Raw genomic sequence first — 27585 nt, 5'->3', positions numbered from 1 at the left:
TACCCACAAATGGGCACTGACTGGCACCTCTATGGCACAAATAAAATCAGTGATGCCCAGCAATGCCACCTATCAGTGCCCATCGGTGCCACCTATCAGTGCCCATCCATGCCACCTATCAGTGCCACCCATAAGTACCCATCAGTGCAACCCATAAGTACACATCAGTGCTGCCTATGAGTGCCCATCAGTGCCACCTATAAACACTCATCAGTGCTGCATACCAATGCCACCTATCAGTGCCACCTCATTGGTGCCCCTCAGTGCAGCCATATCAGTGCCCATCATTGAAGAAGAAAACGTACTTATTTACAAAAAATTTTAACAGAATGACAAACAAAGGTGATCAAATACCACCAAAAGAAAGCTCTATTTGTGGGAACAAAATGATAAAAAATTTGGGTACAGTGTAGCATGACCGCGCAATTGTCATTCAAATTGTGACAGCGCTGAAAGCTGAAAACTGGCTTGGGCAGGAAGGTGTATAAGTGCCTGGTATTGAAGTAGTTAAGAACAGATAAAATAAAAAAATTTAGTTTTTCTGACTGAATTTTTTTTTAATGAAAACCATGTGTAGTGTGTATCCTTGTGTAACTTTATTGCGGAAAATATCTTATTTACAGTGCCGCTGAGCGCTCACGTGACCCGCCGGAGCTCTTCTTCCCCAATCCGAGTACTGCAGAGGGAGAGGCCAAGATCCCTGCTGATGTCAGCCCGCTCTGATCGTTGCAGAAGGAGGGGCTGCTGATGTTAGCCGGGAGGAGAAGAGCTCCGGCCGGTCATGTGAGTGCCCAGCGGCGCAGTACATTAGGTATTTTCCACAATAAAGTTACACAAGAAGACATTATATATACTGAACAGATTACATGATTTTACAAGGACTTTAACTAGGGTTTATTTTTGGGGTAGGGCTTATATTGCAGCCATCCCAGAAACTCATGCTAGGTCTCATTTTCGACTATGTATATATGCATATACACCACCATACACCCTAGATGAAGGGGGGGAGGGGCATACACATACAATACATACAATCGACACAAATATATCTGAATGCACAAAAATTTAAAAGATGAGAGGGGGAGGGAGATGATACGGGAAATATGAGGTGTAAAAAGACAACAAGAAAAGGAAAAAAGTGAGGAGAAAAAGAAAATAGGAGATAAATAAGGAGGAAAAAAGAGGGGAGAAAAATAGGGAGAAAAAGAGAAGAGGAGAGACAACGCAGCCACCAAACATCAAAGAATGTGGTGCTGCCATTTATTCGTAGAAGTGTGAGACATCCCACTCAAAATTGAGGCCAATGGGCTTTCTAGTATTGAGATGGAAAATCCAATACACTTCCCTTTTACACAGTCGTCTAAATTTGTCACCTCCCCTCCTAGATGACACCATTTTTTTCCACTCCCTGGATACACAGGCTACTGACATTTTTATCATGACATAAATTCCAATGTCTTGCTATGTTGATTGAATGATCTTTAGCTATATCATTTAAATTATCTTGTAGCCCATCTCTCAACCTGCGCGTAGTGCAACCCACATACTGTACAGAACATTGCGTAAAAGGTTGTATTGGATTTTCCATCTCAATGCTAGAAAGCCCATTGGCCTCAATTTTGAGTGGGATGTCTCACACTTCTACGAATAGATGGCAGCACCACATTCTTTGATGTTTGGTGGCTGCGTTGTCTCTCCTCTTCTTCTCTTTTTCGCCCTATTTTTCTCCCCTTCTTTTTTCCTCCTTATTTTTCTCCTTTCTATTTACTTTTTCTCCCCACTTTTTTCCTTTTCTTGTCTTTTTACATTTCATATTTCCCATATCATGTCCCTCCCCCTCTTCTTTTAGATTTTTGTGCATTCAGATATATTTGTGTAGATTGTGTCATTGTGCATTGTATGCGTATGCCCCTTCATCTAGGTGTATGGTGTTGTATATGCATATACACATAGGGGGTTATTTACGAAAGGCAAATCCTCTTTGCACTACAAGTAACCTCAGATTTACAGCGACTGCCCTACTTGGAAGTGCAGTCGCTGTTAATCTGAGGGTTAGATCTGAAATGAGGGGAAGCTGATTTTATCATCCAATCATGTGCAAGCTAAAATGCTGCTTTTTTTATTCTCCTTGCATGTCCCTCTCAGATTTACAGTGTTGCCCTTCCAAGTGCACGTGTGCACTGTATCCACCAAGTTTTGTCTGTGACAGTATGTAGGGGTTTTTTTTGGATGCTGGGAAGGTAATTTTTATATATATATATATATATATATATATATATATATATATATATATATATATATATATATATATATATATATATATATATATATATATATACACACACACAGTATCTCACAGAAGTGAGTACACCCCTCACAATTTTGTAAATATTTTATTATACAACTTTTTATGTGACAATGAAGAAATGACACATTGCTACAATGTAAAGTAGTGAGTGTACAGCTTGTATAACAGTGTAAATTTGCTGTCCCCTCAAAATAACGCAACACAAAGCCATTAATGTCTAAACCGCTGGCAACAAAAGTGAGTAAACCCCTATGTGAAAATGTGCAAATTGGGCCCAATTAGCCGTTTTCCCTCCCCGGTGTCATGTGACCCATTAGTGTTACAAGGTCTCAGGTGTGAATGGGGAGCAGATGTATTAAATTTGGTGTTATTGCTCTCCCTCTCCCATACTGATCACTGGAAGTTCAACATGGCACCTCATGGCAAAGAACTCTCTGAGGATCTGAAAAAAGGAATTGTTGCTTTACATAAAGATGGCCTAGGCTATAAGAAGATTGCCAAGACCCTGAAACTGAACTGCAGCACGCTGGCCAAGATCATACAGCGGATTACCAGGACAGGTTCCACTCAGAACAGGCCTCCCCATGGTCGACAAAAGAAGTTGAGTGCACATGCTCAGCGTCATATCCAAAGGTTGTCTTTGGGAAATAGACATATGAGTGCTGCAAGCATTGCTGCAGAGGTTGAAGGGGTGGGGGGTCAGCCTGTCAGTGCTCAGACCATACTCCACACACTGCATCAAATTGGTCTGCATGGCTGTTGTCCCAGATGGAAACCTCTTCTATAGATGATGCACAAGAAAGCCCGCAAACAGTTTGCTGAAGACAAGCAGTCTAAGGACATGGATTACTGGAACCATGTCTTGTGGTGGTCTGATAAGACCAAGATAATTTTATTTGGTTTAGATGGTGTCAAGCATTTGTGGCAGCAACCAGGTAAGGAGTACAAAGACAAGTGTGTCTTGCCTACAGTCGAGCATGATGGTGGGAGCGTCATGGTCTGGGGTTGCATGAGTGCTTCCGGCACTGGGGAGCCATAGCTCATTGAGGGAACCATGAATGCCAACATGTACTGTGACATACTGAAGCAGAGCATATCCCCTCTCTTCTGAGACTGAGCTGCAGGGCAGTGTTCCAACATGAAAATGACCCCAAACACACCTCCACGACAACCACTGTCTTGCTAAAGAAGCTGAGGGTAAAGGTGATGGACTGGCCAAGCATGTCTCCAGACCTAAACCCTATTGAGCATCTGTGGGGAATCCTCAAATGGAATGTGGAGAAGTGCAAGGTCTCTAACATCCACCAGCTTCGAAATGTTGTCATGGAGGAGTGGAAGAGGACTCCTGTGGCAACCTGTGAAGCTCTGGTGAACTCCATGCCCAAGAGGGTTAAGGCAGTGCTGAAAAATAATGGTGGCCACACAAAATATTGGCACTTTGGGCCCAGTTTGGACATTTTCACTTAGGGGTGTACTCACTTTTGTTGCTAGCGGTTTGGACATTAATGGCTGCGTGTTGAGTTATTTTGAGGGGACAGCAAATTTACACTGTTCTAGAAGCTGTACACTCACTACTTTACATTTCAGCAAAGTGTCATTTCTTCAGTGTTGTCACATGAAAAGATATAATAAAATATTTACAAAAATGTGAGGGGTGTACTCACTTTTGTGAGATACTGTGTGTGTGTGTGTGTGTGTGTGTGTATATATGTATGTATGTATGTGTGTGTGTGTATATGTATGTGTGTATATATATATATATATATATATATATATATATATATATATATATATATATATATATATATATATATATATATATATATAATATATTTAAAAGGGAGTTTGATATGTAACAATCTAATGATTAGAGTTATATATGTGTTTAAATTTGGCTTCCTGAAAAACAGGGAATTGAGTTGTCCTTGTAGTGCTGTATATATATTTTTCATATATTGTTCTTTTGGGTTCTGCTCTTCTCATCGTTCATTCGTGCTTTTCTCCCCTCCTATTTTCTTTTCGTATTATTGTTATTTTTATATTCATGTAGACTAAAATAGTTATAGGAGGTGTACATGTCTTCTTGGCTATTCTTCAAAGCCGTGTACAAGGACCACTGGATTTGATACAATGTGATATATTATAATCACTTAAATGTATATTCACTATCTATGCATATTTTTCTCTCCAGTATGTCCTATATTATTTATTTATTTTATTTATTTCAGGTACTTATATAGCGCTGTCAATTTACGCAGCGCTTTACATATATAATATATATATATATATATATATATATATATATATATATATATATATATATATATATATATTATATGATATATAATATAATAACCATGTAAAAAGATGAAGCAATGAATAAACGCCAGTGCTGTCACTAAGAGATGGTATAATATATATTGGGCGGCACAGTGGTGTAATGGTTAGCACTCTCGCCTAGCAGTAAGAAGCGTCACTGGTTCGAATCCCAACCATGACACTACCTGCTTGGAGTTTGCATGTTCTCCCTGTGCCTGCGTGGGTTTCCTCCGGGTACTCCGGTTTCCTCCCACACTCCAAAGACATGCTGGTAGGTTAATTAGATCCTGTCTAAATTGTCCCTAGTATGTATGAATGTGAGTTAGGGACCTTAGATTGTAAGCTCCTTGAGGGTAGGGACTGATGTGAATGTACATCAGTCCCTACCCTCAGCTATGATTAAGCACCATTTGGTGTAAAATGCATTAGCTGTATTTGTTGGTACTCGGTCACTTGGATGCCTTGGATCTTTATCTTGTTTATGCAATAAAAGGTGAATTTTGGAGTGGAATTTTTCCAGCATATTTTGTTCCTAATTATTAGATGTGGTTGGCTGCATTCATATTCTTTTTTACATTACCCTGCCCCCAGACTGACAGTGCTGCTGTCCAAAGGTGCCTTTGATGCTCTTTGCTCTAAAGTGGGGTCACTCTAACACAGGAGGTGTGTTACTGTCCAGATCAACAGGTGAAAACCCGGGGAAGAAAGGCTACAAAATTAAAGCTAATGCAAATACCTCATTTAAAGTGGTTGTAAAGGGTAAAGTTTTATGTGCAGCTCCCCCCAGCCCCCACTAAATTTTCACCTGAGCCCGATCTTGATCCAGCACTGTGCCCCGAGAGCAGCAGCGCTCAGGATTCAGTGAGAGCCATTGGCTCCTGCTGCACTGTGTGTGTCAAATGCACACAGCCCTGCTCAAGAGTGAGCTCGCATGTGTGCCACTATAGGAAGCGGAGCAGAGGAGGAGCCCAGAGCGCCAGCTGGGGACCCCAGAAGAGGAGGACCGGGACTGCTCTATGCAAAACCATCGCACAGAGCAGGTAAATATAATATGTACAGTATGTATATGATATACTGTATGTCATTTAACCACCTGGCATCCGCGCTATAGCCGAATGACGGCTACAGCGCGGACCTACATTCCCGGGAGGACGTCATATGACGTCCTCCCCTGTGCACGCTCCCTGCGCGCGCCCTGCAGGGCGCGCGCCGGGCGCGTTGTGATCACCGAGTCACTGAGACTCGGCTGATCACCGATCTGTGTAAGGGGCCGGTCCCGGCCCCTTACCATGTGATCAGCTGTCAGCCAATGACAGCTGATCACATGATGTAAACAAAAGATCGGTAATCGTTTTTTTTTTTTACTCACGCTGACAGCGCGAGTAGAAAAAAAAGCTGATCACCGGATCGGATGTGAGGGACATCGGTCCCCAAGTGGAAGAGGCACATCTGCCTCATCAGTGCCCAATAAAAGTGCCACCTAATAGTGCCCACAGTGCCACCTAATAGTGCCCACAGTGCCACCTAACAGTGCCCACAGTGCCACCTAACAGTGCCCACAGTGCCCACAAGTGCCACCTATCAGTGCCCACAAGTGCCACCTATCAATGCTCACCTGTAGTGCCAATCAGTGCCACCTGCCAGTGCTGCCCATCACTGCCACCCATCAGTGCCCATCACTGCCACCCATCAGTGCCCATCACTGCCGCCTATCAGTGCCCATCACTGCCGCCTCATCAGCGTACATCAATGAAGGAGAAAAATTACCCGTTTAAAATTTTTTAAAACAAAATATAAAAAAATAAACTTTTTTTTAAAAAAAAAATCAGTTTTTTACATTTTTTTAATAAAAAGTAAAAACCGCAGAGGTGATCAAATACCACCAAAAGAAAGCTCTATTTGTGGTGAAAAAATGATAAAAATTTCATTTGGGTACAGTGTTGTATGACCGCGCAATTGTCATTCAAAGTGCGTCAGCGCCGAAAGCTGAAAATTGGTCTGGATAGGAGGGGGGTTTAAGTGCCCGGTAAGCAAGTGGTTAAAAAAGAACCTTTACAATCACTCTGATTGAAAAGCTGTGATGTATTACAATTTTGGTTTTGGATTTAATACCCCTTTATTGCTTAATACTTTGAGCCACTGACCTGAAACAATTGTGTAGACAGTAAAGACAAAAACGGGAGGATTAATCAGTGTGACAGGGGGCTGCTATTTTCAGAAGTAAAAAAGCAATGGAGGCTTACATTTCTCTCATGACGAGTTTCCTTTAACATTTGTCATTGTTTAACAATTGCATGCCATTTTTCTTTTTAATTTTGCACAGAATGTTCGATGTGGGAGGACAAAGGTCAGAAAGAAAGAAGTGGATTCATTGTTTTGAGGGTGTGACTGCAATTATTTTTTGTGTGGCACTAAGTGACTATGACTTGCTTCTGGCTGAAGATGAAGAGATGGTAAGCAAGTGTTTAGCAGGCTGTTTTCATAACTACTTATGTTTATCGGGCAGCTGGAGACCGTTACACTTGATAGATCTCAGGGAGGAAAACCTTTTAATATCAATATTGTTTCTTATGTCTGCTGGAATTTTTATAGCCTAAACAATACAACCTGAGCATTTCTGTTATGACTCTGTGGTAGAATGCTTTCTGGCGAATTCCCTACCAGCATTTTTTCTGGCAATGTGGTGCTTTAAAATGGCCTGCCAAAAATCCCTGCTGCCTGTTTCAGTAGCTTTACAGACATGTGCGGCATATACGAGTAGTTCTTAATACCCGCCACTTTTATAACGTGACGCTATTTAAGCACCAAATTAAAAAATTATTACCCCCAGTTCATAGATGACAAAACAGTAGGCAATTAGGAACAATTGTAAGTTGACATACAGATACAGGCAGAGTGTCTGTCCCTTCACGTACTGTAGAAGAGCCTTTTGCCACCGTTACATTCCCCCTGTTACTAATTAAGGATGTCACTTGTTGTTAGGCGCTGTTGGCTTCACAGGCAATGGCCTCCTAGCAACCAGTGATACTGCATTGGGCAAGGCCTGATGGGGAAGCTAGGACACAAGTTCCCCTTCAGGTCTGTTCTCTCCTTGTGATTGATAGCAAGCAGTGGGTGGATTCTATAGATAGACAATAGCAGGTTGACTAAGGATCTGCCCACTACCTGCTATCACTCACAGAGGGAGCTGACTTATTGGAAAACAATGTTCTATGAATCCCCATTGGGCTCCTCCCACGTACAAAACTCTTTACTGCAGTGCTGTCTGTTTGACAGCTGCAACAGCAGGAGGAACTGCACTGAGAGTGGAGTGTCCTTTTTACAAAAGGTATATCAATACTGCACTGTCACCTCATTTGTCATGTGGAGGAATTCTAAAGGGTGTCTTTTGGCATGTTAACCACTTAAGGACCAGCCTCGTTTTGGATTTTAGGTGTTTACATGTTTAAAACAGTTTTTTTTTTGCTAGAAAATTACTTAGAAAAAAAACACACTATATAATGTTTGGGGGTTCTAACACCCTAGAGAATAAAATGGCGATCATTGCAATACTTTTTTTTGCACCGTATTTGCGCAGCGGTCTTATAAGCGCACTTTTTTTGGAAAAAATTCACTTTTTTGAATAAAAAAATAAGATAACAGTAAAGTTAGCCCAATTTTTTTTTTATATTGTGAAATATAATGTTACGCCAAGTAAATTGATACCCAACATGTCACGCTTCAAAATTGCGCCCGCTCGTGGAATAGCGTCAAACTTTTACCCTTAAAAATCTCCATAGGCGACGTTTAAAAAATTCTACAGGTTGCATGTTTTGTGCTACAGAGGAGGTCTAGGGCTAGAATTATTGCTCTTGCTCTACCGGTCGCGGCGATACCTCACATGTATGGTTTGACCACCGTTTTCATATGCGGCCGCTACTCACGTATGCGTTCGCTTCTGCGAGCGAGCTCGTCGGGACAGGGCGCTTTAAAAATTTTTATATTTTTTTTTTTTTTTATTTATTTTATTTATTTTTGCACTGTTTAAAAAAAAAAAAAATTGGATCACTTTTATTCCTATTACAAGGAATGTAAACATCCCTTGTAATAGAAAAATGCATGGCAGGTCCTCTTAAATATGAGATCTGGGGTCAGAAAGTCCTCAGATCTCATATTTAGACTAAAATGCAAAAAAAAAAAAAGGTTGTTTAAAAAAAATGACACAAAAAAAATTGTGCCTTTAAGAGAAGTGGGCGGAGCCGAAGTCATGACGTCGGTCCGGCCGTCCTATGGTATAGAGTCGGGTGGGCGCCATCTTGGCCTCACTCGTCTCAATACCCAGGCACAGAAAGGACCCGATCGCCTCCGCCGCTACCGACGGCTCCGGTAAGCGGCGGAGGGCGCGGGGAGAACGGCGGGAGGGGGGGTGGCACCTCTCCCGCCTCCGATAACGGTGATCTCGCGGCGAACCCGCCGCAGAGACCACCGTTATCGTGTACAGAAACGCTGGCCACAAAGATGGATACCTCGGTTGTGGCAACAGCTGCTGCCGTTACCGAGATATCCATCTTTAAAGTGATGACGTATATATACAGTGGCCGGTCGTTAAGTGTTTAAAAAATTGCATGGAGCTAGATCTTTCCCAAATGCTTCGTGCAAATTTAATTTTTCTATGTACACTGCATGGCTCATGCCTAAGATGCGTGGCATTCAGTGACTAAATAGAAGCTTTGCAAGACCTAAAAGGATGCAGGAGATGGCGGTGGGGGATGGAGCAGTGACTGGAGCCTGGACCTGTCACTGCTGGAGAAGGGTACACTGTAAGCGTTATTAATGTGCAAGTACTGTGCATAATTGCATGTTTGGGGCAGAGCTTCAGACCATTCTTTCAAAAACAGATTCAATAACTTGTACCTGCTACCATTACAAAGTAAGAACATAGTTTGGTAAGTTTGGAATAATGGGAAATGCATTTCAATAGAACATATTAGTTAAAGGGGTTGTAAAGTCTCAGGGTTTTTCACCTTAATGCAGTCAATGCTTTAAGGTGAAAAACCTTCTGGCTGCAACTGCCCCCCACAGCCCCCCTCTTTCTTACCTGAACCCAATCGTTCCAGCAACGAGCACGAGCCCAGCATCTCCAGCCTCTGTCTCGGGTCCTCATCGGATAGAGTGATAGCAACAGGAGCCATTGGCTCCCGCTGCTGTCAATCAAATCCAGTGACTCAGAGCCGGGGCGGGGCCGAGTCCTGCTGTCTGTTTCAATGGACGCAGCAGCAGGACTCTGAAACGTGCCCACATTGGTGCACCCATAGAATTTGTCTCTCTGTGGGGCACTAGCGGAAGAAGAGGAACCTGGAGCACCGCCGGGGACCCCAGAGAAGGAGGATCGGGGCTGCTCTGTGCAAAACCCTTGCACAGAGCAGGTAAGTATGATGTTTGTTTATAAAAAAACAAAAACCTTTACAATCACTTTAGACAAATATTGCTCAAAGTGAAACTGTGAACCATGTAATTTGATTTTTTTTTTTTTGTCTAGAAATGCAGTATAATAGGTGATCTTATTTGCTTTGAAACATGATATGTTATTTTCTAAGTGGTTTATGTATAAATTCCTTGACTTGGCCTTGTTTATCTCCCTTTTACAGAACCGTATGCATGAAAGTATGAAGCTGTTTGACAGCATTTGCAACAATAAGTGGTTTATTGACACTTCCATAATTCTCTTCCTAAATAAAAAGGATTTGTTTGAGGAGAAAGTAACCCGGAGTCCACTGACCATCTGCTATCCAGAATACTCAGGTATAGGATCATCAGGACATCCTCCTGGTGGGGTGGTAGTACTGGCTGCTGCTCATCCAGCTTTCCAAGAAATTTGGAATGCTCTAATATGTTTTCCTGTAAAACTTTCTCTTTTCAGGTGCTAATACTTATGAAGAAGCTGCAGCATATATCCAATGTCAGTTTGAGGACCTAAACAGAAGAAAGGACACAAAGGAGATTTACACACATTTCACGTGTGCAACCGATACAAAGAATGTCCAGTTTGTGTTTGATGCAGTGACAGATGTGATCATAAAGAGCAACCTTGTTGAGTGTGGCCTTTATTAATCTGCAGGTAAGATAATGGATTTACTTCAGTGATAGATGTGCTATCTACTTGGAACCGTCAGAACTAGTTTATCTAAAAAATGTATTTCTAGTGTCTGTTCGTAATTTTGTTACTTTGAAGTTATTGGTACATTTTTATTCACTTGGCATTTGATCTCAAGATGACAGTTGTGAGCCTTTTTTTGCACTAGTATACCTCTTGAAAAACAATAGCTTAGTAACATAAGAGGAACATGAAAGGGAAACCGCTACACTCTTGGCATTCTGTTCCAATTGATGGTATTGAAAGCACCCTTTAACTGTTGCCCAGGTAAAAGCAAGTTTTTAAAAAAAAATTTTATATATATTTTTGTGTGGCAGAATAAAAAGGACTTCCTGAGTGCTAAGGTGTGAGTCGTTGTACAGTTAGTAGTTAGTAAGTCTAGTAAAATAAATAAGACGGGCATTGTGTAACATTGCTTTTTTGTGGCCTTTAGGGTAGGTATAGGTAGCTATTTAAAGTGATTGTAGAGTCGTCTTGTTTTCTTTCTTTTTTTTTGATAAACATGTCATACTTACCTGCTCTGTGTAATAGATCTGCACAGAGTGGCCATGAACCTCCTCTTCTTGGGTCTCCTGCTGGTGCTTCTGGCTTCTTAAAAGAAGCAAGCCTAGTTGCCAATGCCTGGTCTTGGGGGAGTGGTCCCTTCAACCCTAGATCAATCTGATGCTCTGTCAGAAATGGATAGCATCAAATTTGGACATCATGGCCTCCAGATTCAACAAAAAGTGTGACAGATTTGTGGCCAGGTCTAACGAGCCCCTGGCTCTCGCAGTGGATGGTCTTGTGATTCCTTGGTCCCCATTCAAGCTTGTGTATACTTTCCCTCCTGTGAAGATTGTCCTTTGATTGCTCTGCAAGATAAAGGACGAAAAGATTTAGGCGATTCTCATCATTTCAAATTGGCTGAGGAGAACATGATACACAGACATACAGATTCCTGGCAGATGAACCTTGGCCTCTTCCAAACAGGCTGGATCTCCTGTCCCAAGGCCCCCTGCTTCTTAGTTGCTTTAATGGCATGGCTATTGAAACCCAGGTCATAAAAGATTGACTCATTCTCACCTCGCTCAAGGCAAGAAAATGTTTCTTGTAAGATCTAACATTGCACCTGCTGGGCCTACTTTGGCTGGTGCGAATGCAGTCATCCCAACCCCTGAGGATTTTCAATTCCTCGCATCTTGGCCTTCCTCCAGTCTGCCCTTGATCAACATGTCTCTTAGTTCCTAAAAGTGAAATGTTTTGCTTTATCCATCGTATTCAAGAAACCTTTAACTTTGTGCTCTGTTGTCAAGACCTTTATACAAGAAGTTGCTAGTGTTAATCCCCTACTCTGATCACCTGTGTTTCCTTATGATCTGAATCTGGTGCTTTCGGTTCTTCAAAAACCTCAGTTTGACCCGATTCATGATATCCAATTGGCAGATCTCTCAGGTAAGGTGGATTTTTTGGTGGACATTACTTCCTTCAAGCATGTCTCCAAGTTGGCGGCTTATTACTTAGGGATGTTCCATTGTATATGATTTCCTGTTTTATGTCCTGTACTGTACAATTAAGGTAATGAGAACTTTGGCTTACCATAACTTGAGGTATAGGACACAGGTCACTCCCCTCTTGTTCTCAATTTTTTCTTATTGCTTATAAGCTGGGTTATGTGGGGGTGCACAGGGGTGTTCCCAGCACAGCTTTTGCCAGTTTCCAATCTCCTGAAGGTAGCGGCATGTGACCCACGGTGTATGACTTCCTGTCCTGTAAAATTAAAATATAGTTAAGTGTTTGTGAGGCAAGCTCTAGTTCACATACTTTGATTATAAGATATAGAACAGAAAGTTTGGGTTGCCTATGTCCTGTACTATACTCCAAGATATGGAATATACTTGTAAGTGGGCAGCACAATGGCTAAGTGGCTAGCACTGTATGGTAGGAGGTGGATGGAAGGCGTGTGATCAGACGCTTACATCAAAACATGTATGGTTTAATCATGTATAGGGAATACACATACATAAAATAATGAATCATACAAATACTGCATTGCATACAAACAGGTAACAAAAAAGGCACTAGAAAATAAATTAAAATTGGGGTATGTCCATGTTGAGGCAAGTTGTTAAAAATGGCTGACGCGTTTCGAGGGTAACCTCTTCATTAGAGCCAGGAGAACAAGAGCACAGTCTGTATGGGCCGGTAGGCCGACATGTGTACATAAAAAGGGGTGGCTAGTGGGAGGGGATGTCCTGTGGTGGATGGTTGTTTATTCCAAGTTCCATACTAGTCCTTGTCCAGGTTTTCTAGGAAGGGTATAGATCAGGACAGTATATACCGTATACTACAGACCTGAGACGTGAAATACATTTGCAGTAGAAACAGCGTTAAAAAAGGTCACAGGTATAGACCTTAAAAAATCATAAAAAATATAAACAAATATAGAAATATATAAAAATATATATAAAAACAAAAGAAAAATAATAGTACTAGTAAAAAAGTACCATATCACTATATCACTATAGGAAATAGGTGATGGGTAGTGGACAGTTGAAACACAGAACATGAGAATCAATCACTTATATAAATTTGTGTATAAACAAACACATAGAAATAATACACATATGTATATATATAGATATGTGCATACATATACACATACATTTAGATAAAAGCATAAAAGGGACATAAAGGAAGCACTGTGAAGTGTACATGGTATAGCCAGTGTTGCTTGAGTAAGGAGGACCTGCACATGCGTGTGAAGACAGTATTGCCAGTTCGTGAATCGCGGTGTAAACATACAGATATGAGCAAAGAATAGGGGCACAGAGAAGTTCGTGCGGTTGTGCAAGAAGCTAAGATGTATTCATATACATGGAATACATGTAAATGTACATATATAAATATCTAAGAGGACATATAGAGATAGAGCCCGTCTGAGTGAACACAAATCATGTGCCTGTATTTAGAAAGTATCATGAGGAAGGGCAAAGGGGGAGGAAAAAACGCACCTACTTACAAAGGTAATCGGACTGTAAATTAAATGTATTCTCCTTTTGTGATGGAATTGGCTGTCAGATGTGCCTGTGGTGGAAACAGGGGATGAGCAGGGGGAAAATAGCAGAATGTAACCAGAGCAGGGGGGGGGGGGGCGGGGGAAAACTAGGGGGTAGAAGGGGTAGGGGAGATACAGAGATGGTGGAAAGACCTAATGGCTGACCTTTCTCCAGTGGATATGTCGGAGTGGCTGAAGTCCCAAAAACCTCCCGGGATGTGGAGCCGTGTGATCCTGGAAACCAGAGGGGGCGCTCCTGATGTAGCTGCAGCTGAGGACGCTCCAACAAGAAGCGTCTCACTGTCAAGGATAGGTAGGTGTTCAGTGAGAGCGCTCGAGGGTTTGAAAATCTCTGGAGGGTGGATCTAGGGGCAGGCTTGGATTGGATGTAGCCAACGGGAGGGGGTGGGAGCGGCTGTCAATGGAACGCATGCCGACGTGTAAGTGGGCGTGGTCGTGCGCTCCAAGTGGCATTAAACATGTCTCCTGTCAGCTGGCAAGGGCGGGCGGGCTGACAGGGAATTTAGTGTGTGCCTGAGCCGTGTCCTGCCTTTGTGATAGACGGCAGGCTCGAGTGGCTGCCATGAACGAGCCCCTGAGAAAAGCTTGGAGAGATGGCTCAGAGGGGAGTGGAGGAGTGGTGCTGGGCACACGGGGAACTGTGCTCAGTGTGCTGACATGAAAGTAGTGTGCAGGCATAAGATGCACAGAGCCTAACACACACCAACAAGTGTGCTGGCAATGATGTGTGTAGAGGAGTAAAAATTAAAAAGAAAACGAAAAGGAAATTGTAAAAAATAATAAATAAATAAATAAAAATAATAATAATAAATATATATAAAAAAAAAAAAAAAACACCAGGAAGTTAAAAACCAGATTTTCATATGCAGAGAAGAGGGTGGGTGGAGGAGATGTTAAGGAAGGGGGAGGGGGGTGGGCATGATGGAAATGATCCTTTATCTAGATGACCCCGTGGATTTCTAAATCTTCGTTCATCCCATCGGGGACCATTGATCCAAGAGTAAAGATCCAGAAAGATTCTTGTTTACAGAGTCTTCTAAATCATGTCGGTCTACCGGCCCATACAGACTGTGCTCTTGTTCTCCTGTCTCTGATGAAGAGGTTACCCTCGAAACGCGTCAGCCATTTTTAACAACTTGCCTCAACATGGACATACCCCAATTTTGATTTATTTTCTGGTGCCTTTTTTGTTACCTGTTTGTATGCAATGTAGTATTTGTATGATTCATTATTTTATATATGTGTATTCCCTATACATGATTAAACCATACATGTTTTGATGTAAGCATCTGATCACGCTCCTTCCATCCACCTCCTACCATACAGTCCTTTCCAGACCACCCCGGTTCAGTTAAGGCGGCGGGACACGCTTTATCACCTCCTCCAATCCTTCCACTTTCTACAATACTACCCGTACTTTTCAGCAAAGGGCCTCACAAGCGCAGGAGTATTTCTCACCACATCTTGCCTACATTTTGTAAGTGGCTAGCACTTCAGGCTAGCAGCACTAGGGTCTCCAGGCCAAATCCCAACCACGACACTACCTGCCTGGAGTTTGCATGTTTTCTCTGTGCCTATGTGGGTTTCCTCCTACGCTCCAAGGACATGCTGGTAAGTTAATAGGCTGCTGTCTAAAACTGTCCTTAGTATGTATGAATGAGTTAGGAACCTTTAGATTGTAAGCTTTAGAGGGCAGAGAATGATGTGAGTGTACAATATATATGTAAAGCGCTGCATAAATTGACAGGGCTATAGAAGTACCTGTAATAAATAAAATCCGTCAAATTTTCCATTTTTTTTATGCTGCTGTGCTGTCCCAGTGTCCTCTATGGGCACAAGATTAGCTGAGCCCTTGTCTGAAATTACCTGGAACCATGAGTTATCCCTCTGGTGTGCCTAGCCTAACAGCCTTGGGCAGTTCTCCTGTTGGTGGAATGCCTATGAGGGCGACTGGTTCTTCCAAGGGAACGATAGTGAAAGTTCTATTTGCTGGTGTGTGAGCATTGTGGGATCCCTTGCAAGCACTCTTTACACTCGTCTATTTGTAGGGCTTGCAAGCCTGTGTCTGTCACAGTTGTCAGTCCTGTCCTTGATGGCCCCCCTTTAGTGCCTTCGGAGCTCACTAATACTATCCATTCCTTGACGTCCTTTACTTCTGCCACAGATGGCATTGTATCGCATATCAAGTGTGGTGTCGCCAAAATTCAGAGTTGGATATGGAGGAAAAGTGTGATATGGATATGGACAAAAGTCCTGGGTGGCTTAACTCCAGTGTAAAAATGCATATAAAAGCAAAGGAGAAGGCCTTCAAAAAATACAAGGTTGAGGTATCATAATCAGCATTCAAACTTTATAAAGAATGCAACAAGAAATGTAAAGTTGCAATTGGGGCGGCTAAGATAGAACACGAAAGACACATAGTGGAGGAGAACAAAAAAAAAAATCCCAAGAAAATCTTTAAAGCGGGGTTCCACCCAAATTTTGAACAATATCTGTATGTATTCTCTTCCTTGCCTAGATGCTGACATGCTGTTTAAAAAAATGTAAATCGCCGTAATTACCTTTTATTTTTCTATTCTTCTTTGCACTTCCTGGTTCTCCTCCCGTGGGAGTAGGCATGTTTCTAGCCTCTCCCAGACTCCTGGGTGCTAGTCTCAGGCTTCCCAGGATGCCACTGAGCATGTGCGGGAATGAGCGGTGAATGCTGGGAGCACAGCATTCACCACATCCAGGAAATAAATGCTTGTGGGCTTCAAATGCCCACAATGAAGATGTTAAACGCCTGCAGTGAATAATATAAGTTATTCTTTCCCACGAAATCTGACACAGGCGGACATATTACACACAATATGTGAGTATGTAATGCTGAGAAGAAAAGTTTGTGAATTAACTCCAAAAAAAAAAAAAAACGATAGATAGGTGGACCCCCGCTTTAAGCAGATAAACAGTAAAAAAGGAGGACAAACCATATTGTCCCCATAAAGAATGAGGAAAAACATCTGGTTACAAAGGATGGGGAGATGGCAAAGGTATTGCATTTATTCTTCTCGGTCTTCACGAGGGAATCGGGGGGGGGGGGGGGGGGGCTTCAGTAACCAAAACTGCAGTGGTTATCCTTATGACACATCGCAGGAAGCACCTCCATGCTTAAGAAACGTAGGGTATTTGGGGAACTCAGTCAAGTAATTGCCAGACCATTGTTCCTAATTTTTACTGTCAGTCTATTGACTGGAATAATACCAGGTGATTGGAGAAATGCCAATGTAGCACCAAAATGTAAAAAGGGCCCAAAATGCATCCCTGGGAATTACAGACCAGTTCGCTTAACATCAATAGTATGCAAGCTCTTGGAGGGCATAAGGGACTATATACAAGATTTTGGTAACGAGAACAGTATCATTAGCAATAATCAGCATTGGTTTAATGAAGAATCTTTTTTGCCAAACCAATCTATTAACCTTCTATGAGGAGGTGAGTTGCCATCTAGATAAAGGAAGGTCCATAGACAAGGGTGTGTTCAGAGGGTGGTGATAAATGGGGAGTACTTGGAATGGTCAGAGGTGGATAGTGGGGTCCCTCAGGGTTCTGTGCTGGGACCAATCCTATTTATTTCGTTTATAAACAACCTGGACGATGGGGTGAACAGTTAAATCTCTGTATTTGCGGACGATACTAAGCAGGGCAATAACTTCTCTGCAAGATGTTGAAACTGCAAAAAGATCTGAACAAATTAATGGGGTGGGCAACTACAAATGTAAAATAATGCATTTGGGTGGCAAAAATATGAACGCAAGCTATACACCGGGGGGAGAACCTCTGGGGGAATCTAGAAAGGAAAAGGACCTGGGGGTCCTAGTAGATAGGCATGCAATGCCAAGCTGCTGCTAACAAAGCAAACAGAATATTGGCATGCATTAAAAAGGGGATCAACTCTAGAGATAAAGCGATAATTCTCCCACTCTACAAGACTCTGGTCTGGCCGCACCTAGAGTATGCTGTCCAGTTCTAGGCACCAGTCCTCAGGAAGGATGTACTAGAAATGGAGCAAGTACAAAGAAGGGCAACTAAGCTAATAAAGGGTCTGGCGGATATTAGTTATGAAGAAAGGTTGCAAGCACTGAACTTATCTCTGGAGAAGAGACGCTTGAGAGGGGATATGATTTAAATTCTAAATACCGTACTGGTGACCTCACAATAGGGATAAAACTTTTTCGCGGAAGGGAGTTTAACAAGACATGTGGCCACTCATTAACTTTTTGCCGCCCGCCCCGCCGTCAAATGACGGTGCGGGTTTCGTTCTGGGACGCCGTCATATGAACGGCTGCTCTCGCCCAGGCACGAGGCGATTGCAGCTGCGCCGTGTTGCTTGGACATGGCGTGACCCCGATCTCTGGAAAGAGCCGCGCGATCGGCTGTGTCCAATCATGTGCCCACAAGTGCCACCAATCAGTGCCCATTAGCAATGCCAGTCAGTGCTGGCAATCAGTGCTGCCCATCAATGCCCATCACTGCTGTCAATCAATGCCCACCAGTGCCGCCTATCAGTGCCCACCAGTGCCGCCTATCAATGCCTACCAGTGCCGCCTAACAGTGCCCATCAGTGCCCATGTTAGTGCTTTATCATGAGTGCCACCTAATCAGTGCCCATAAGTGCCGCCTCATCAATGCCCAGCAAGCAGTTCAGCCCATCAGTGCCGCCTCGTCAGTGCACATCAGTGAAGGTGAAAAATCACTTAGTTACAAAATTTACTGACAGAAAAAAAGTAAAAAAACTTTTTTTTTTTCAAAATTTGTGGGGTTTTTTTTTTGTAAAAAATAAAAAACCCAGCAGTGATTAAATACCACCAAAAGAAAGCTCTATTTGTGTGAAGAAAATGATAAAAAAATGTGTTTGGGTACAGTGTAGCACGACCGCGCAATTGTCAGTCAAAGTGCGACAGCGCTGAAAGTTGAAAAATGGCTTGGGCAGGAAGAGGAGGTGTAAGTGCCTGGTAGGCAGGTGGTTAAAATTAGAAGAAAAGAGGTTTAACCTTAAACTATGTAGAGGGTTCTATACTGTAAGAGCCGCAAGCATGTGGAATTCCTTTCCACAGGTGGTGGTCTCAGATGGGAGCATCGTTAGTTTAAAAAAACTATTAGATAAGCACCTGAATGACCGCAACATACAGAGATATACAATGTAATACTGACACATATAATCACACACATAGGTTGGACTTGATGGACTTGTGTCTTTCTTCAACTTTACCTACTATGTAACTATGTAATACACCTGCAGCGCTGGACCAGCCTACTTTGGAGGATCCTGCTCTGGACCAATCTGGTAGTATGGATGAGGTGTTTTGCATTGAAAAAAAGAGCTGGTGTTCACCTTCATTTGATCTGTCCAGGAAACTTTAAAAATCAAGGACACCTCTATTACCTCTGGTACCATTTCATACCCACAAACCTAGGTGCTTGGCTAGGCCTTTCCATACATCTTTTACTTCAGTGCCTTTATCTACACGTAGTGGCAGTGATAGGCTAAGTCCTTTATGGTCCCTAAATGTTTTTCTGTTCACTATCCTTTTGCAAAAGCCTTTAAGCCATCTCAAGTCCAAACACTTTCACCCCCTTCCACTTTTTCAGCTTTCAACACTGTCGTACTTTGACAATTACTCAGTCATGCAACATTGTACCCAAATGACACAACAAAAAATGTTTAGCCTATGGGACTGTAAAAGAGTCACACCTCAAACATTATCTATAAAAATATGAAACATATATTGATATACATTTTAAAACCACATATAAAGCAATAACTTGTTGTTGATAAACATCAATAATGTTACATAGAAATCACATAGGAAAACCTTGAGACCTTGAAGTACCATGAAGATACCACCATCAATCTGGAGCGACTGTGCAACGAATCTCGACGCGTTTCGCAAGAGATCTCACTTCTTCAGGAGAAGCACAAGAAAGTATCCCAAAATGGTGATCAAACTGCAGAGTAGATGATAAACTCCTATATAACAGTGTATATGGTGACAGGGAAAAAAGAGCATGCCGCGAGGTCCGCTATTCTTCCCCCGGGAGCTGTGAAGGGGCAGGGATTTGATAAAAAAATGCTATGCTTTTATCATCTCCCCGCCCTTTCACAGCTCCATGGGGAAGAATAGCGGACCTCTCGGCATGCTCTTTTTTTCCTGTTAACATATACACTGTTATATAGGAGTATTGTATGGATGTTCATGAACAAGTTAGTGATTTATAATGTAGTTTTTCAATTTATGTCAATACATTTTTCATATTTTTATAGCTATTGTTTGAGGTACATAGTTACATAGTAGGTGAGGTTAAAAAAAGACACAAGTCCATCAAGTCCAACCTATGTGTGTGATTATGTGTCAGTATGACATTATATATCCCTGTATGTTGCGGTCATTCAGGTGCTTATCTAATAGTTTCTTGAAGCTATCAATGCTCCCCGCTGAGACCACCGCCTGTGGAAGGAAATTCCATATCCTTGCCGCTCTTACAGTAAAGAACCCTCTACGTAGTTTAAGGTTAAACCTCTTTTCTTCTAATTTTAATGAGTGGCCGCAAGTCTTGTTAAACTCTCTTCTGCGAAAAAGTTTTATTTCTATTGTAGGGTCACCAGTATGGTATTTGTATATTGAAATCATATCCCCTCTCAAGCGTCTCTTCTCCAGAGAGAATAAGTTCAGTGCTCGCAACCTTTCCTCATAACTAAGATCCTCCAGACCCTTTATTAGCTTTGTTGCCCTTCTTTGTACTCGCTCCATTTCCAGTACATCCTTCCTGAGGACTGGTGCCCAGAACTGGACAGCATACTCCAGGTGCGGCCGGACCAGAGTCTTGTAGAGTGGGAAAATGATTGCTTTATCTCTGGAGTTGATCCCCTTTTTAATGCATGCCAATATTCTGTTTGCTTTGTTAGCAGCAGCTTGGGATTGCATGTCATTGCTGAGCCTATCATCTACTAGGACCCCCAGGTCCTTTTCCATCCTAGATTCTCCCAGAGGTTCTCCCCCTAGTGTATAGATTGCATTCATATTTTTGCCACCCAAATGCATTATTTTACATTTTTCTACATTGAACCTCATTTGCCATGTAGTTGCCCACCCCATTAATTTGTTCAGATCTTTTTGCAAGGTTTCCACGTCCTGCGGAGAAGTTATTGCCCTGCTTAGCTTAGTATCGTCTGCAAATACAGAGATTGAACTGTCCCATCCTCCAGGTCGTTTATGAACAAATTAAATAGGATTGGTCCCAGCACAGAACCCTGGGGAACCCCACTACCCACCCCTGACCATTCCGAGTACTCCCCATTTATCACCACCCCCTGAACTCACCCTTGTAGCCAGTTTTCAATCCATGTACTCACCCTATGGTCCGTGCCAACGGACCTTATTTTGTACAGTAAACGTTTATGGGAAATTGTGTCAAATGCTTTTGCAAAATCCAGATACACCACGTCTACGGGCCTTCCTTTATCTAGATGGCAACTCACGTCCTCATAGAAGGTTAATAGATTGGTTTGGCAAGAACGATTCTTCATGAATCCATGCTGATTACTGCTAATGATACCGTTCTTATTTCTAAAATCTTGTATATAGTCCCTTATCATCCCCTTCAAGAGTTTGCATACTATTGATGTTAGGCTAACTGGTCTGTAATTCCCAGGGATGTATTTTGGGCCCTTTTTAAATATTGGTGCTACATTGGCTTTTCTCAAATCAGCTGGTACCATTCCAGTCAGTAGACTGTCTGTAAAAATTAGGAACAACGGTCTGGCAATCACTTGACTGAGTTCCCTAAGTACACTCGGATGCAAGCCATCTGGTCCCGGTGATTTATTGATGTTAAGTTTCTCAGGTCTAATTTTAATTCTGTCCTCTGTTAACCATGGAGGTGCTTCCTGTGTTGTGTCATGAGGATAAACACTGCAGTTTTGGTTACTGAAGCCCCCCGATTCACTCGTGAAGACTGAGGAGAAGAATAAATTCAATACCTTCGCCATCTCCCCATCCTTTGTAACCAGATGTCCTTCCTCATTCTTTATGGGGCCAATATGGTCTGTCCTCCCTTTTTTACTGTTTACATACTTAAAGAATTTCTTGGGATTTTTTTGCTCTCCTCCTCTGTGTCTTTCATGTTCTATCTTAGCCGTCCTAATTGCACCCTTACATTTCTTGTTGCATTCTTTATAAAGTCTGAATGCTGAGGATGATCCCTCAACCTTGTATTTTTTTGAAGGCCTTCTCCTTTGCTTTTATATACATTTTTACATTGGAGTTAAGCCATCCAGGACTTTTGTTCGCTCTTTTAAATTTATTACCCAATGGGATACATTGGCTAATGCCCTTATTTAATATGCTCTTAAAGCAAACCCATCTCTCCTCCGTATTCTTTGTTCCTAATATTTTATCCCAATTTATGCTTTTTAGCAAGGTTTGTAGTTCAGAGAAGTTGGCTCTTTTGAAATTCAGTGTCTTTGTATTCCCTTTAGGTTTCCTATTTGTGTGATTTATACTGAAACTAATTGACCTGTGATCGCTGTTACCTAAATTGCCACGTATTTCCACATCCGTGATCAGGTCTGTATTGTTGGTAATCAGTAGATCCAGTAATGTTTTATTTCTAGTTGGTGCGTCTACCATCTGACCCATAAAATTGTCCTGCAAGACATTAAGGAACTGGCGAGCCTTAAATGAATGCGCGGTTCCCTCCGCCCAGTCTATGTCTGGATAATTAAAATCCCCCATTATGATAACACTTCCCATCCTTGCTGCTAATCCAAATTGTGATAGGAGATCTGTCTCCACTTCCTCCCTCAGGTTAGGGGGCCTATAGCATACTCCCAGTATTATTTTCCCTTTAGCTTCATCCCTTTGGAGCTCTACCCATAAGGATTCCACCTCCTCACTAGCTCCCTCAGCGATGTCATCTCTCACATTTACTTACTGTACATTATTCTTTATATATAGGCATACCCCTCCCCCTATTTTACCCTCTCTATCCTTGCGGTATAGGGTATACCCTTGAATGTTTGCCAGCCAATCATGAGAGCTGTTGAACCAGGTCTCTGAAATTCCCACAAAATCCAAATCCTCCTCGTACAACAGTATCTCTAGTTCACCCATCTTGTCCGCCATGCTAGTGGCATTGGTGAACATGCCACATAGTTTAGACCGGTCGCATATTGTCCTCGTATTGGGTGTTTCGAGATTGCAACTAGGACTTGCTACTATACTTACCTTGTGTTTTTGTGCTTTGGTTAACCTACCACTAATGCCCCCAATACTACCCTCTGGAATATCTTCCGCGCTGGCTGTCTCTACCCCTGGACCCTCCCCCCCCCATTGCCTAGTTTAAAAACCCCTCTAACTTCATTCCCAGCAGATCTGCACCACCCTCATTTAGGTGGTCTGTCCCTTCTATAGTACCGGTTATCGACTGAGAAGTCGGCCCAGTCCTCCAGGAACCCAAACCCCTCCTTACTACACCAGCTCTTCAGCCACTTGTTTACTTCCCTAATCTCCCTCTGCCTTTCTGGTGTGGCTTGATGTACCGGTAGTATTCCTGAGAATACTACCTTGGAGGTCCTTTTCCTCAATTTAGCTCCTAAGTCCCTAAAACCGTTCTTTAGGACACTACATCTGCCTCTGACTTTGTCATTGGTGCCAACGTGCACCATGACAGCCGGGTCTTCCCCAGCCCCTCCCAGTAATCTGTCCACAAGATCCGTGATGTGCTGAACCCGAGCGCCCGGTAGACCACATACTGTTCAGCGCTTCAGGTGTGACTCTTTAAAAGTCCCGTGGGCTAAACATTTTTTGTTGTGCGCATACTACTTGGGTTATTGAGACACTACCTCAACTCATTTCACATTAGCTCTCCTTTTCTGTCTATGTACCCAAATTACATTTTTATAATTTTTTTTGAGAATGATTGAGCTTTCTTTTGGTGGTATTTAATCACCACTGGGTTTTTTACTTTTTGCAATATAAACAAAAAAAAGACCGAAGTGTGGTGATACATGCATGAGACTTTTTTACAGCCTAGCCAGGGGCCAAGAATCCAAGGAGAGTCTTCAGGCTTTTTAGGGGCATAAATTTCACATCTAATTTCCTGTCACAGACATTGTAACTGATGTGGTGGTGATCGGAACTGGTGTGGCCGTGATTAGGGACAATATCACTGGTGTGGCAGTTACTAGGGACACTGGGACTGGTCTGGCGGTTACCATGGACACTGGGACTGGTGTAGCGGCTACCAGGGACACTGGGACTGGTATGGCGGTTACCAGGGACACTGGAACTGGTGTGGCATATACCAGGGACACTGGAACTGGTGTGGCATATACCAGGGACACAAACTGGTTTGGCATATACCAGGGACACTGGGACTGGTGTGGCATTTACCAGAAACACTGGGACTGGTGTGGTGGTTACCCGGGACACTGGGACCGTTGTGGTTACCAGGGACACTGGGACTGGTGTGACAGTTACCAGGGACACTGGGACTGATGTGGCAGTTACCAGGGACACTGGGACTGGTGTGGCGGTTACCAGGGACACTGGGACTGGTGTGGCGGTTACCAGGGACACTGGGACTGGTGTGGCGGTTACCAGGGACACTGGGACTGGTGTAGCGGTTACCAGGGACACTGGGACTGGTGTGGCGGTTGTCATGAACATTTCAAGTGGTGCGTGGGGATTAGCAACACTGTGAAATATCTATAGGAATGGTTTCCACCATCCCTGCAAAGTTTCATTTTTTTATATCTTTTGTTTGTGTATTGTATGTGCTGTTACATATCACAGAGACTGGTATTGTGGTAATATTGAAGTTTATGGAGATTTCCATATATTAGCGGGTTCCACCATTATTGTTAAGTTTTTAATTGGTAAGGTAGCACTGCACTTCTTTCTGTTTTTCTCATATCGATGTTTACTTTTGCCACATGCCAGTGTTTAATTGTGCCACATACCAATCTTTAGTATAATAGGTAATCATTGCGCTACTATTTACAACGAACTACTGGAGGTAAAATAAAAAAATGGTCAGTAAAAGACTTGCTGCTAAGCCGTGTTATGTGTTCCCACACACACAAAAAAAAAGAGTGCACCTTACTAATCAATAAACTTTAGTATTACCACAATACCGGTCTTTGTGAAATGTAACTTTACATAGAATACAGGCAGTCCCCGAGATACGAACACAATAGGGACTGTAGGTTATTTCTTAAAGCGAACACCCAAAAATGGAACTTCCGCTTTTTGCAATCCCCACCCCCCCCTCCGGTGTCACATTTCGCACCTTTCAGGGGAGAGGGGGGAGCAGATACCTGTTTAATACAGGTATTTTGCTCCCACTTCCGGGCATAAATAGCCGAGCCACCCGTGGGTATATACGCCACTTCCGACGCCTTCTCCCCCCCGTCCCCCCGCTGTCTTCTGGGAGACGCACGGGTCCCAGAAGACAGCAGGGACAAGTGGGATCGCGCAGAGCGAGTCGCGCATGTGCAGTAGGGAACCAAGCTGTGATGCTTCACTTCAACTTGCTTTTACTTCCTGATTCCCTTACCGAAGATGGCGGCGCCTCCACCAGAGACCTGAGGGACAAGTCGGCTTCGGGTGCCGACATCATGGGTGCCCTGGACAGGTAAGTGTCCTTATTTTAAAATTCAGCAGCTGCAGTATTTTTAGCTGCTGTTTTTTTTTTTTTCTTTAAATTAGGCGAAACTGGAGGTATCCAGGACCAGCGTGGAGCAGAAGCGGCCGGCATTGAGGCTGTTCGTAAGTAGGAGTCTTTCGTAACTCGGGGACTGCCTGTACACTTAAAACTTAAAATGTGATATAAAAAATGAAAGTTAGCAGTAGGGATGAGCCAAACACCCCCCCTGGTTCGGTTCGCGGCAGAACATGCAAACAGACCAAAAATTTGTGTGAACCCCGTTAAAGTCTATGGGACTCGAACGTGAAAAATCAATAGTGCTAATTTTAAAGGCTAATATGCAAGTTGTTGTCATAAAAAGTGTTAGGGGACTCGGGTCCTGCCCCAGGGAACATGTATCAATGCAAAAAAAGTTTTAAAAACGGCCATTTTTTCGGGAGCACTGATTTTAATAATGCTTAAAGTGAAGCAATAAAAGTATAATATTCCTTTAAATATCGTGCCTGGGGGTGTCTATAGTATGCCTGTAAAGTGGTGCATTTTTCCCGTGTTTAGAACGGTCCCTGCACAAAATGTCATTTCTAAAGGAAAAAAGTCTTTTAAAACTGCTTGCGGCTGTAATGTTGCCCCCCCAGCCCATTACCAGGCCCTTTGGGTCTGGTATGGATATTAAGGGGAACCCCGCACCCAAGTAAAAAAAAAGCGTGGGGCCCCCAGGCCCTATATACTCTGAACAGCAGTATACAGGTGGTCCCTGGGTTACAAACAAGATGGGGACTGTAGGTATGTTGTTAAGTTGAATTTGTTTGTAATTTGGAACAGGTACATTTTTTAAGTGTAGCTCCAGCCCAAAAATCTATTTTTAAGCTTTTTGGTTAATATAGGGCAGGGTTATCACCCCTGTAACATTTTTTTTTTTGCTGTATGTGTCCCTGTTCAGAAGATTTCACCTCACTTTCTGTCCCAATGACAATTGGATTTAGAAAATTTTGGGTTATTAGGGAAACAAGGATTGGTGATAAAGCATTAGTGGAGAGACAACTTTTTCCCATATTAACTCTTACAGGAGAGAATTTTCCTTCCTAGGGGTAGATTTCCTCTTGCTTCCTGTTGTCTCCCTCCGTTTGTAAGTCGGATGTTTGAAAACAGGGGACCGCCTGTATATAGTATACGGCCTGCCCTATACACTCTGTGGAAAATTGGGCCTTAGGTGTTGGTGGTACCAGAACACTGTCAGCCCTCACGGTTACTCTTGGTGGGCGCTGGAATGGTCCCTCCTGTGAAATATTATATCAAGAATTGTAATGACATGCCCCTGTTAAACAGGGGCAGAAAAATTTGGCCTTAGGCAGTGGTGGTGGTGGTGGCACACACTGTAAAGCTTCACAGATACTTTTATTGAGGGCAGGAATAGGCCCTGTTGTGAAATATTAGATCAAAAATTGTAATTACGTGCCCCTATTGAACAGGGGCAGAAAAATTGGGCCTTAGGTAGTGGTGGTGGTGCCCTGAACCAAAAATATTCTCAGAAGCTATCATCATTAAAATTGAGGAGAAATAGGATAGTCACTCAGCATATGCAGTCTTCAAGGGATCCCACATCCATAGAAAAATCATTTGGTTATCAGCATCAGGTGCTTGGTAGCTGGTGATCCAAGACTGATTCATTTTTATGAATGTGAGCCGATCAACAGAGTCTGTGGACAGGCACACTCTGTGATCGGTTACAAAGCCTCCAACAGCACTGAATGTGCGTTCAGAAAGAACGCTGGATGCAGGACAGGCCAGTAGCTCAATTGCATATTGAGCAAGCTCTGGCCAGTGGTCCATCCTCAAGACCCAGTAACCCAGTGAATGTTCTGGTGGAAAGGTCTCCAAGTCTAATCTTGCCCCTAGATATTCCTGCACAATGTAATTCAGACGCTGGCGATGGTTGCTGGAACCGATCAGACCCGGGCGCTGAGGACTGAAGAATTGCCTAAAGGCACCGGTCAGCCGTCCACCTTCTCCACCACTCTTTCTGTGACTGAACGAAGCCTCGGCAACACGTTGTCCAGCACCAGAAAATTTGAACCTCCCGGGCTC

At 42.9% G+C, this 27585-nt stretch overlaps 1 protein-coding gene across 1 annotated transcript in view; it reads left to right on the top strand.

The window, feature by feature from the left end:
- Nucleotides 1–27585, top strand: part of GNAI3 (G protein subunit alpha i3) — a 102236-nt gene that overhangs the window by 55344 nt on the left and 19307 nt on the right. The window contains exons 6-8 of the mRNA XM_073615894.1: nt 6951–7080; nt 10255–10408; nt 10527–10724. Of these exons, the coding sequence (XP_073471995.1) occupies nt 6951–7080; nt 10255–10408; nt 10527–10717 (475 nt within the window). The 3' untranslated portion in view covers nt 10718–10724. The remainder of the gene's footprint in view (nt 1–6950; nt 7081–10254; nt 10409–10526; nt 10725–27585) is intronic.

This window comes from Aquarana catesbeiana, linkage group LG02 (assembly GCF_042186555.1).
Source record: "Aquarana catesbeiana isolate 2022-GZ linkage group LG02, ASM4218655v1, whole genome shotgun sequence".
NCBI classification, from domain to species: Eukaryota; Metazoa; Chordata; class Amphibia; order Anura; family Ranidae; genus Aquarana; species Aquarana catesbeiana.
Note: the sequence above shows the minus strand (reverse complement) of the source record. Positions and strands in the feature narration are given on the sequence as shown.